Source organism: Mesoplodon densirostris, chromosome 11, assembly GCF_025265405.1.
Source record: "Mesoplodon densirostris isolate mMesDen1 chromosome 11, mMesDen1 primary haplotype, whole genome shotgun sequence".
NCBI classification, from domain to species: Eukaryota; Metazoa; Chordata; class Mammalia; order Artiodactyla; family Ziphiidae; genus Mesoplodon; species Mesoplodon densirostris.
Genome location: NC_082671.1, coordinates 101154624 through 101167940, shown reverse-complemented (window position 1 = coordinate 101167940; position 13317 = coordinate 101154624). Strand labels below are relative to the sequence as shown.

General features: G+C 38.4%; 1 protein-coding gene across 7 annotated transcripts in view; it reads left to right on the top strand.

Annotated features, from left to right (window-relative positions):
- The window catches only part of NAV3 (neuron navigator 3), a 591684-nt gene that overhangs the window by 371379 nt on the left and 206988 nt on the right, over positions 1-13317 (top strand). For all 7 annotated transcript variants that reach the window (XM_060113459.1, XM_060113462.1, XM_060113461.1 and 4 more), the window contains exon 6: positions 11556-11624. In XM_060113459.1, coding sequence (XP_059969442.1) covers positions 11556-11624 — 69 coding nt within the window. The remainder of the gene's footprint in view (positions 1-11555; positions 11625-13317) is intronic.

Here is a 13317-nt window from a genome sequence, read left to right as displayed (position 1 = left end):
ATATTTTTGAAGGAGTGTATATAGTTTTAAGGTACAAAAGATATTTTGCAGAAGTGGCCGAACACTTTCCTCTTTTTTAGAGCTATTAGCTTGTCAGTTATCATTTTATAACATTGCACAAGGACCCTACAGAAGGGAAATTGTATATACTAAAGGAAGAATTTGGTTTAAAGAATTATTTAAATATTAATTCTGAAGATACGGTTTTATTTCTAGCAATCATAGGATATATAAGGAAATGTATTTCAATCTATCTCAGCCTTAAAAATTTTAGTGAATATGTTCTACTATCTTCAATGTTTGTTATTTTATATAAAATCCTTAGTTTAAGACTTTCTTCCAATGTACTTAATTATAATACACCTTGGGTAATTTATCCCTAATTTTCTCTCAAGGCATTTTTAGTAAATTTGAAAGGAAATAATTCCTGTCTTCTTCACATACCATCTTACAAAAGAAAAGTAAAATTGGGAGGTAAAAAACTTCCACCAAAATTTATGCCCAAGAAATTTCTTACCTCATATTGTGTAATTTGCTTCTTTGTATTCCTCCTTGGTTCCTTGGGAATAGTGTTGTTAGTAGAACAAATGTGAATTTTTTTTTTTTTTTTTTTTTTTTGCGTTACGCGGGCCTCTCCCGTTGCGGAGCACAGGCTCCGGACGCGCAGGCTCAGCGGCCATGGCTCACGGGCCCAGCCGCTCCGCGGCATGTGGGATCTTCCCGGACTGGGGCACGAACCCGTGTCCCCTGCATCGGCAGGCGGACTCTCAACCACTGTGCCACCAGGGAAGCCCCAAATGTGATTTTATGATTAAGCATTTTTTCTCTTTCTTTGGGAATCAAGAGTACTAAAGGTATGACTGTAGAGGGATTCTGTATAGGGATTTCCACTCCTATTTGTGTGATTCCAAGGCTGAAGTTAAGTAGACTGAAGGGAGGAAAGATGGTTGATTCTAAAACAATTTTCTGTAAAATCTCTTAATATAGATGAGGAATTATAAAAACCTACAGAATATGAAAGATTGCTCTGATAAACATAGTGTATTATCATATTTATATTAAGTACATCCATTTAAAAAATTACTGTTTTGTGCTTATTTTTATGTTTTGATGAACCAGTCACTGTGCGTAGTCCATGAATACCACATGGCTTAATGAAAAACAATATTGTTCTGGTGATCTTCCATATATTACCTTAGAGCACAGGGTTCTTTCTTACTGGTGGTTTGAAAGTTCAGATGTGACCTTTCAACAAATAAAGATTCAGCCCCCCCTATGTGCCAGGAATTATGCTAGATGTGCAGCTGAGATCTGGTGATGCTTTAACCTTTTATTTCGCCTTTTATTTCGTCATCTAATAGAGGACCTAGATGTTTAAACAGGTGGTTCAGTGAGGTGTGCTAACTACTTCAACAGAGTGCAAAAGCCCATACAAAGGCACTGGTGAGGAAAATGCCATTTCATTTTCAGGAAACTGCCACTTTTTGGCTGAGCAGAAAGTGCAAGTGGAAATGTGTTCTGGGTATCTCTTGCTGTTTAAAATATATTGGCACAAAACAATAACGATTTTATTATACTCGTGGATTTTGTGAGCTTAGGAGTCAGACAGGGCGCAGCAGGAATGGCTTGTCTCCACTCCACTATTTCTGCAACCTTCACAGGGAAGGGTGGAATGGTGGGAGTGTCACAGGCTGCCCCAAGGCAAAACACCTGTGGTTGGAGAATCCACTTTTGAGGTGACTTCTTCACTCACGTGTCTGGAACAGTGACTACATATGGCCTCACCAGCGTGGCTGTCTCAGGGACATTGTACTGTGACCCAAATGTATTGTGACCCAATAGTTGAAGGACTGACAATTCCACCCAGCTTCAAAGGGAGGGTGGGTGGGATAGAGATCTCACCTTTTAATGACAGGAGCATCAAATAATTGATTGTAGCTCTGGGTTTAAATTGCCACAGGGCATGATGAGAGGGAGGCTAGAAAAGTAGGCAGAGGCCAATTCATGGGGGCTCTGGATGCTCCATCTAGGAGCTGGGAGTTCTTTCTTGAAGGTAAAGGAAGCTGCTTCAGGAATCTCCTTAGCAGAAGGAAAATGAGGCTGCTTATAACTTAGGAACATGACCTTGGTGACAGGGTGGAGAAAAATGTGTTTTGGGGAGAAATGTGAAAGGGTGCAGGTTTGTCATACATTATAGCTATAGAGGCAAGAGTTTGAGCAATTTAGTGTTAATAGGCATGAGGGTGGGACTGAGGAAGCTGGATTTGGGGACTGTTTGGAGGTAAGGGCCAAAGAAATCATCACATTTCTAGTTTTGTTGACTCACTGGTGGTGATGTATTTCAACAAGGGAAAAAATAGTAATGCTGTGGTGGAAACAGATGAGAAGGAGATGCAGAGAAGGAAGTTCAGCTTTGGCCTTCATGAATTTGACATTTCAGTGGGACTTCTAGATGGTGATATCTAATATGAGGCTCTGGAGCCCAGAGGAGTGGTCAGGGCCAGATATATGGACCTGGGAACATCGGCTTAGCAACGTTTTGTTGACTGAAACTATAGAAATGGAAGAGATCACTCAGGAAGAGAGTATAAAGCTAGGGAAGAAAAGGAGGGCTCAGAACAAAACTCTGAAGACTACAAACATTTATGGGTCAAGTGAGCAAACAAGAGAATTCCTTTTGTTGTTTTGCAATATATTCAGAATTATGGAGGCCTGTTTGCTACCTTCTTAAAGGCAAATTATTTTTGTTGTTGTTATAGAGGACTGCCTCAATTGCTGACACATTTTACCCCTGTCTTTCAAATTAGTTGTGACATTTAGAGTGCAAATCTAACACAAAACTGTGGTTGAAATATTAAAGCAAATATACTATAGCATTAAGCATATCAAAACTATATTTTCATCTAATGACTGTATCACAAAACAGAACATTTATGAAATTCTGTATTTGAGATACTTTGGGGATTATGTACAGTTTTGAGAATTGTAGTTTCTGGAAGGCTCATCCTGTGCATGTTGTTTTGGGAATGCTGGTTCTTGGATGTCCTATTGGGGCAATTTTCTGATGATTCTTTATAAGATTAGGACCTATAGGGCTTGATATTGTTGACTTTAGAAAACAAGAAGAGTGAGTAGTATCCAGAGAGGTTTGAGGGAGAATAAGACAATTGTATTTGCTTGCACGAAATCGGGTCTCAAAGTAATTATAAACCAGGAGACTGAGCCAGAGTTAAAAGCTCAGGCACTGTCCTGAGATGTCCATGCTTGTGGGTCTTAGAGTAAGAATGTAGTAGCATCAAAAGTGATAGGTGGGGGCTTCCCTGGTGGCACAGTGGTTGAGAGTCCGCCTGCCGATGCAGGGGACACGGGTTCGTGCCCCGGTCCGGGAAGATCCCACATGCCGCGGAGCGGCTGGGCCCGTGAGCCATGGCCGCTGAGCCTGCACGTCCGGAGCCTGTGCTCCGCAACGGGAGAGGCCGCAACAGCGAGAGGCCCGCGTACCACAAAAAAAAAATTAAAAAAAAAAAAAAGTGACAGGTGGGACCAAAGAATGTGGTGTTGAGAAGACAACCAAGCACAGGAGGGCAGGGTAGTTGTAGGAACGTAGGAAGTTATGTTGTAATGAATTCACCAGACTCTTTATAGAGCCTCACATGGGGGCTTAGTGAACCCAGCGACTCCCAAACGTACATCTGAATCCCACCAAATTTTCTTTTTAACTGTTCCAGCACTTATTTCTACCAGACACCCTTCTAAGTGATCTACAATTTAATCCTTATAAAAACCTTGAGATAGATAATATTGTCAGCCTTATTTAACCCCTGAGGACACAGGCACAGAGAACAGCTGAGCTAGGATTCAGGTAGAGTATTCAGGCTTGAGAGTCTGTGCTACTAACCAATATATTAGATCTTTACTACTGGCATTTCAATTTAATAATTCACGGAAGATAGATATTTGAATGTACCACTTTTTGCACACTTGCCTAATATTGTTGTGTTTCTTCTTCCAAGGTTGAAGTCAGTTCATTTTCCATTAAATATCAAATTGTATTTTTTAGGAAGGGTTTTGAGTTGGAATACATGGTCTGAAGGGTTATGCTTCTCAGAGTGAAACAGTCATCCCTGCATTCTTAAAACTAATTTTCCCAAATTAAATCGTTCTAGCACATTGCTGATACATGCTGGTGGTCAATAAAAACCTTTTTAATGGTTTATTAATTGGTGGATAACGTCAATCAATATATGCTTATTAGAATAAGTGGAACACAAAACTAAATCAAATTTCTCAATATCTATGTCTGTCTGCCACTTTAAGTACCGTAGGGGTGTGAAGTCAATTTCTTATTAATTTATTCAATATCCAAAACTATTTTGTGCTTTAAAAAAGAGCTATTATGATATGACCATAAAGTGATCCTTACTTTATCTCTGCTGTGAAAATGGATTTATTCACCTGTGAATATCCATCTTCCTAGTATTTCCTGTTACTTTATTCACCCTTTGACTAATGACATAACTTAAAAGTGGAGTCTTGATTTTTTTCTCTCTTTTTACACTCTATCAGGGATGTTAAAACTCTTTTTCCTGCCCTCTGTTCCCATGTAACTGTAACCCAAGCCAGAGGCCCCAGAGCCATCTTAGATTTTCCCTTCAAGTCCTATGTCCATGATTATAACTTCTCTCATTAATCATTTACTCTTATTTCCTGTGCCTCTGCCTCCATTCAGGCCCTCATCAAATCTTGCCTGAATTGTAGCAGTGATTTCCTATGTGGTCTCCTGGTTCCACGCTTGCTAAATATCCCAACCTCTTTCATCCCCCCAATTTCTTCTTTACATATCAAAGAAAAGGTTCTCACTAAACCTGCAGTTTAAACCTTTTGGTATTCTCTGTTGTGGTCATGACAAAGGCTCAATTTCTTAGGAAGTTACTGTGGCTCTCCAACTTTTTACTTGGGCAATTAGTAGTTGTTAAAAGAATATTTTAACTATCATAGGAATTAAATACCAGTTAAGGCAATTCAAATATTAACTGTCTCAACTGAGATTTTTTTTTTTGAAAGAACCTTGATAGTGGCCAATGGAGGTAAAGAATGATAGACGTGTGAGGCTCAGATATTATGTTTTGATGACTTTTAATGACGCACATGTCTTTATATCTGGGTCCAATTTGATTTTTGAAGATGAAAGCTAAGGAATACGATCATATAATTTTTACTTCTGCATGGAAGTCCACTGCTAGAATAACTACAACAGAAATAGAACCTTCCACAAAAATCTTGCACTGAGCCACTCAAAATCTTCTTAACAATATTTGATGAGAGCATAAGGAAGAGATCGAGTAAGTTTTTACTCTCATTCTAAGTGTTCTGATTAATAAGGGTTGCTGGAATCCTAGCCAAGGATTTTGAGGCTACCACAGGACTCAGCAGAAAAAAGTTCTGTGATTGATTAATTAGTCATGTGTGCAATGAACATGGGAGTGGCAAGTTATAAATAGTATGCCGTAATTTTCTAGCTCTTACTAAAATGTGGCTTAAACATTTAAAAGATAGTGTTTACTTGGAAGATTTTTGAGAATTGCTTGGACATTAAAAGCATCAGACCATTTAAAATTTGTTTTACTGTTTATTTCCTATTTCTACATAAAGTCATCTGTTGGATGAAATTATTTAAAATTCCCTATCTAAATGCTGAAGAGTGTCTATTGAAAGTAGATTTATTTGACACTGGAAGAGATGATACTCTGAAGGCAATATAAAGTTATTATCATATAATGTCTTGGAGATACTCACAAATCCAAAATGCAATGAATAGCAAAAGGAGCATTAAAGTATCACAAGTTGTACTTTGCAAGAAAATGATATGATATAGTAGAACATAGCACAGCTTATAGAATCCAACAGAAGAAAGTTTAAATTTCAGTACTATTATTTATCAGATGTATAACTTGTACAAGTTACTTAATGTTTAAAGGTGGTTTCATATTTTTCAGTCAGGAGTAGGGTATCACCTTTGCAGGACTATTGTGAGGAATAAATGAGAAAATAAAGGTAAACTGTCACTTAATAAGGACACAATGAAAACAAGTGTCTTCCTTTAGTATACTTCGGATACTTCCATTCTTAAAACAATTTCCCTTGGTTAAAAGATGGTGATATGACATACCATTTTTTGATAATACTACCCAGTAACTAGCAATCAATAGTTAATTACTGACCACATACCAACCCATGATAGGAACTGAGAATGAAGAAATGAACATACTGTAATTCCTGTCCTGGTGAACAATGCAATCTGTTCAGGAGATAAGCATTTACCCTGATACATTTCCATGTTAACCTAATCCTTAGAGATGAATAAAGACCTGGGGACTAATGGGGGACAAAACTAACTCTACAAGACTTGAGAAATGCCTCAAGAAGGAGGTGACACTTGATCAGGATCTTAAAGCAGAAGTAAGATTTCATAATGTGGGGAAGAGAAGCCAGGGTGTTGCAGATGAAGGAAACCTCATGAGAAAAGCCATGGAGCCGGGGGAGAAGAGGTCTCAGGCCAGAAGCAGAGGTGTGATGACAGTGGAGAACGTGGGATGGAGGACGTGCAGAGGAGATGAAGCTGTAAGAGAGTCTGAGGAGACACACGGAAACACTCAGTAAACCAGATCACAGAGCTTGGACTATATCCTACAGACAGTGGGGAGTCAACAGCAATTTCAAAGAAAGAGATTGACATCTATTCTTTCTTGGGAAAGTTAGTTCTGTTGACTGTGAGAAGAATGATTGGATTTGGTTGGCAATAAAAAAGGGGTGATAACAAAGAGACTAGTGGAGGGGCATTATTAGAGTCCATGAGAGAAATGACACAGAGCTAGAAATGGAGTGGGTCATGTCAAAGAAGACAACTCTTGGGGCTTCCCTGGTGGCACAGTGGTTGAGAGTCCGCCTGCCGATGCAGGGGACACGGGTTCGTGCCCTGGCCTGGGAAGATCCCACATGCCGCAGAGCGGCTGGGCCCGTGAGCCATGGCCGCTGAGCCTGTGCGTCCGGAGCCTGTGCTCCGCAACGGGAGAGGCCACAACAGTGAGAGGCCCACATACCGCAAAAAAAAAAAAAAAAAAAAAAGAAGACAACTCTTCTTTGTTCAGTGGAAAAAAAAAAAGTTGGTGACACTAAATTTAAATAACAAAGTCAAAGAGAGAGAGGTGATTTGAAAGAATAATGAGTTAAGGTTTGAACATTTTGGGGATATCTGGGAGCAATATAGCTGATAGATCCAGGTAGAATATGTAGGAGATAATGAGATACTTAGAAAAGAGGCTCTGAGTTTAGAAATGAGATTGGAGTATAAAATACAGATTTGATATAAAAAGAATGGAGGGGGCCTCCCTGGTGGCGCAAGTGGTTGAGAGTCCGCCTGCCGATGCAGGGGATATGGGTTCGTGCCCCGGTCTGGGAGGATCCCATATGCCGCGGAGCGGCTGGGCCCGTGAGCCATGGCCGCTGGGCCTGCGCATCCGGAGCCTGTGCTCCGCAACGGGAGAGGCCACAACAGTGAGAGGCCCACATACCGCAAAAAGAAAAAAAAAAAAAAAAAAGAATGGAGGGATATACTAGCTGATACCTAGGGTTATGGTTTTGAAAATATTCATGGGCATAGTACAAAATTTAGAAGGGGTGATGGTGAGTGGACCTGTCTTGGAAGGAGGAGGAGGAGTAACTCAAGAGACAGCTGTCGTGTTAAGAAAGCTAAGTGAGTTGAGGATTTCTAGAGGAAGGAGGGTGTCAGCGCTATCTAAAGCAGCAGCAGCAGAATAGAAAATGAGGCATGGCTTGAGATGTTTAGATTATGCTCTTTGACTTTGGAAACAAGTGTTTTTCTTCCAAGCTTGGACATCTGTGGATGTTCTGTAGAGCACAGCTTTTATTATGCATAGGAATCCTGTTAAAATGCAGATTCTGATTCAGTAGATTTGGGATGAGACCTAATATTCAGTATTTCTAACAAGACCCAGGTGATGCCATTTTGTTCGTCTGTGGACAACACCTTGAGTAGTGAGGCTCTGGTGGTTAATAAAAATAGGTGATTGTTGGGCTTCTCTGGTGGCTCAGTGGTTGAGAGTCCGCCTGCCAATGCAGGGGACACGGGTTCATGCCCCAGTCCGGGAAGATCCCACATGCCGCTGGAGCGGCTGGGCCCGTGAGCCATGGCCTCTGAGCCTGCGCGTCCGGAGCCTGTGCTGCACAACGGGAGAGGCCACAACAGTGAGAGGCCCGCGTACCACAAAAAAAAAAAAAAAAAAAAAAAGGTGATTGCAATTCAGGATCGGTTTACTTTGAGAAGCTTTCTTTCCTTATAATAAATGGATATTACAGTTCTACATGGGGATTTGCACTGAAGCTGTATTGGATAGCTCTGGCAGTTTGGATCCTTCTGTGTATTGAACACCAGATGAGTTTCATCCTTTTTTTAATTGACTTTCTCTAATCTCCTCCTCTTCCCTTCCATGTTAGGGGAAATAAAAAGCTTTCCCTTGATATTCTACTTTACAGGATAGATGAGAAGATACTTCCTTTAGTAGAACCCACAGTGTGTCTCAAGATATTTATTTTTTTGTGCTTTTGTTTCTGATGCTTTTTGCCACCCATTAGCTAGAAGCATTTTCATTTGACAACATTTCAGGAAAAGAATACATAATCTTCTAACCAGATGTCTGCAAATCCTTAGTTTAGTGGTGTTCTGACTCTATTTATCTACCCCCACTTGCCTCAGAGCTGTGTCTACATGTCCCTTGTGTCTATTTCACTAATAAACTGCTTTGGCTGTACCTACTCACCTGCTTTGTTACTAGCCCATTTGTAAATCTGAAATTAGGGACATGGTATCACAAGCACTGCGGGGGAAGAAATTTGTTTCTGCTGCGTAGAGAGCCAGGGCCAGGGAAAAAAGGAAGGAAGAAAGAAAGAGAGAGAGAGAGAGAGAGAAAGGAAGGAAGGAAGAAAAAGAAAGAAAGAAAGAAAGGGAGCTAGAGGCATTGTGAGAAGTGTTGGGGCTTGAGTTAGGTGGAAGGAGAACATAGATAAATTTGTAGAGGTCGAATCAGCGTGGCAGGGTATTGATTGATTGCACATCTACAATAATTAAAAGGAAGGAAAAAGGGAAGTGTTGACTATTGAGGTTTCAAGCCCAAAGACCTAAAGAAAATGGTGATCCTGTGTACAGAAATCATGAAATGAAAGGAAGGATCTGATTAGAACTTGGGGGATTAAAAAAAGGAAAATGGTGAGTTTGATGTGGTAATTGATTTTGAAGGTCATGGAAATAGATGTCTTTTATTCAGTTGATACTGATGACTGGGAGTATGATGCAGCTATTAACTCTAGTTTCTAGTAGATTTCACCTGAAATCTTAGGTAAGAATCAAATGAAAGAATGCATACAAGTGTTTGAGGAAAGATGACATATGACAAAGCATGCTTTTAAGAGATGGGTAATGGAAGAGGGCCTGGTGAAAGAAAGAGAAAATGGATAAGAATGATGGTGGGTAGGTCAAGTGAGTTTATTAGTATGACAGTCTATGAAAGAGAGAAATTAAAAAGGCATAGGGAAAAATATGGCCAAATACAAAAATATTAGAATATGGTGAGAGTTGAATCAAACGCTTCTTCAAATAACAGTTTCACATTTGTAAGGATAGTATAGAGCAGAAGCCCAGTTTCAAAGAATTAAAGTAGGATGGCTTGGTGCAAAAATATAGGCAACTGGTAGAGTATTCTCATAATAATTAGAAAACACAAGTGGGCGATAAAATCAGATTGATTTTGACCAAGTCGATTAACCTCTAGATTTTGTTGTTGGTTTTCCACTTCTATACTAGAAATTATGATACATCTTTAAAATCATGGAAGAAAAAAATCAATGAGGTGGCTTCAGTTCCCCGAGGGAAAGTACATTGTTTTATTGGCATCTCTCCTGCTAATATTTGTGTTCACTTTGGAGGGTACAGGATAGAAGACCTCATAGTGAACCTGTAGGTAGTTCTCTTATTCTTGGGTTGACAAAGCAGACTGACATGTTCACAGAAGATTCTTTTTTTTCACTTTGGGTACTTTTAGTTTTAGTTTTTGAATTAATATTTCATTGGAGTGCTTTGGTTTTTACTTTTAAATTGTCCTCTGATATTATTGTTGCTGAGGTAGTTTGGCCAGTGGTAGCCAGTTGTCTCAGTGTCCAGTACAGTTAGAATACAGAATGCACTCTCTGCAAATAAGAATATATCACATGTCCACTTGAAAAACAAGTGCTCTGAAAAGCTGTCTAGATATGAGGAATTCTTTATTCCTCTCTAGCCAGGCAGTTCAAAGGCCTGCATATTCCCACCACAGACTGGCTGCATGGAGTAAGAGTTTACTTAGGAAACATGTCACCATCTTAAGGGATCCTTCCCTTGGTTAAATACCCTCTACTTAGCAGCAAAGCAACTGGATTAACAGCAGGGCTCCACATGACCCTTCCACCCTGATTCCAACAACTCCATGTTGTTCCTGTTTCCTTGGAAGCCTTGGAAACTGTGCATGTACAACAAATGTGTTCATGTAGAGTCATCACAATTCACCAGCAGAGTGATTCTCCACTCACACATCAACTCGTGACCATCACAGCACGTGTGAACGTGTTTAGGCCCACTGAGTCTTACTATATCCTTCAGAACACTAATTTCAGAACCATTAGGTAATTCAGAAATCAGTTCAAGTTAAAGCACAAATGTTCATTTAGTTTATAAAGTATCCACTGCTCTTCAAAACTTGGTTTCCATAATGCTTTTCAGTGTGTTTTCGACCAAAGATTGTGATTTAAAAAATCATTAAGAATTGTAATCCAAGAATGCCCAGAAATTGTCATCAGCAGTTGTTCAGTCCGTTTTTGAAGAATTTGACTCCATTTTAATCTTAGTTTTTTGCATAGATCTTTCTCTAGAAAAACATCTTGTATTAATCACTTCCATAAAATATTCTATCCAGGACTAGAGATGAACAATAACTTACTACACAGAAACCAGATATTTTAATCTTTTGGCTTTCAAAATAGTATTTAGGTTAAAACAACAGACTAGAAGAGTTTATAAAAGAAAATAATGACTCTCATTTCATGCTCTTTTTTGCATTTGAATCTTTTTGAGAAAGAGATCTTGCTATGGTGTTAAGTCAAACTTTAGCTTTCCTGAAGTTTTCACTGTCATTTACAAAGGTTGAATTTTTTCTAAGATGGAATAATATTACTTTAAAAATATTAATATTGTCGCACAACCATTTTTTAAAATTCATTGATGACACACTTATTAAGGGGTCCACAGCATTATTTATTTCATAATATGTCCATAATCAAAGGTCATGGTATATGTGTTGCATTATCATAATTTTCTAATTTATTCTTTATACATGTTTATACATGTTCTAATTGCATTTCATTAACTCATAGTTTTCTTGTAAGTTTGTACTTTCTTTCCATGTTCAAAGAATCTCTTTAATTCAATTTCTCTGTTTCTCCTCATACAGTCTGGCAGCCAGATATGCAACTCAGTCTAATCACAGTGGAATTGCAACCAGTCAAAAAAAGCCTACTAGGTCAGTTAATATCTCTAATTTATTGCTTGTTAGTGATAATAAAGTAAATGCCCAGTGATATTTTGTCCTATCATTCTAAATTTTTTCAAAAACTGACATACTTCTGGATGAAAAGGTTAGAGTAAAGAATTCTTCCAAGTAGATTTCCATACGCCTTCTTGGGGGTGAGCATGTTTGTGTTAGATTATGAAATGGGTCTTGGGTTCTTCTAATTCAGTTTAGTTATACATAGTGCTATGACTGGGCTGAAGTCTAGGTTCTAGGCTTAGAGAAAGTCAAGGAAAAAAATTACTTTGAAGACCCCATTCTTTCCAGGCCACAAATCTGGAAGTAAAACAAGATTGTAATTGCTTTTTGAAATGGGTATGCATTAATTATTGCACATTTTGAAGCAGAAGTGAGAAAACATTGGCAGATTTTTGCGGGGAAATTAGCACCAGCTCAGCCTGAACCATTCTTTTATCTTTAATCATTTAAATTTTTGCTTCTTTATGACATATGTATTTTAAAGGCAGTCTATTATAGTAAATGACAGTGCGTTATATACTGTTTGGAAAATACTGGTATAGAAAAATGTGTGGAAAGTGATTTTTTTTAATGTTAGTTTACTGGAGGCATGATGGTACAGCTAAGTGAAGCCACAGCAAATGTGTTTTGCCCCCCTGATTATTATGTGATTATATGTGCCATCTCACTCACTGGGGAAGTATCTCAGTAGTGGTTTACTAGTCACTACTCTAATAATGAATCATATTATGCAGTGTTTGACCACAAGAACTACTTATGATGCCTTAACTTGAGGTTATGTGCTTTTCCCCTTGCCTTGGTTTCCTAAGTTATGTTCATTTCCATAGTAATTAAACTGATTCTGAAAAGGCAAATTAAAAGGGTATTTAATTAAAAATCAAAAGAAATGATATAAACTAGGATGTGCAAAGAACAGTGACCTGCCATGTTCAGTAAGCATTTTTTATTACTACTTCTAAGACTTAATGAATATAAAATATATTTTAAGTACTTCTTTGATTTAATAGAACATCTCTTTTTTTGGCTTCATTCTCATTTCTCTTTTTATTACTTTGATGAATGATCTTGAGCTCTGGCTGACTGTCAGATTAGGGTAATGAGAAGAGCAAATGGATTTTTTAATTTGTTTTAATTTGTTCTTCTGAGGACTAAAGATCACTTGGCTTCATGGGTCACAGTCAAGATCAAAACGTATTTCAATTGCTTTCTAGAAACAGGTCAAGTTTCATTGCAAGCAGGGCAAATTTTGTGACAAAATTTGTTTATAAATGTGAGTTTGGAATGAACTTTCTAAGTCTATGGCTGTGTCTATAGGACTAGTTCTCAGATTTATTATGATGGGACATTTGGCCAAATTAATTAGTTGAGTTCCTTCTACATAGTGCAATCACTGGTATTCAAAATTCCTGGTGTCTGTGGTTATTGTGCTAGACTTACAAACCCTGTAGATCCATTTGAGTAAAAGTTAAATGCTGCAGTCATTTGGAAAAGATTCTAATCTTGTGCATGACACAACCTCTAATTAGCAAAATAGCTGAAGGAACTATTTATTAGCCATATGTATTTAAACTCCAAAATACAGTCAACATTTTGAAACTATTAACTATTCCAAGATATCAACATTTCTGGTCTAAGCTGGCGTGTGTGTTTTCCTGATGTTCATTCC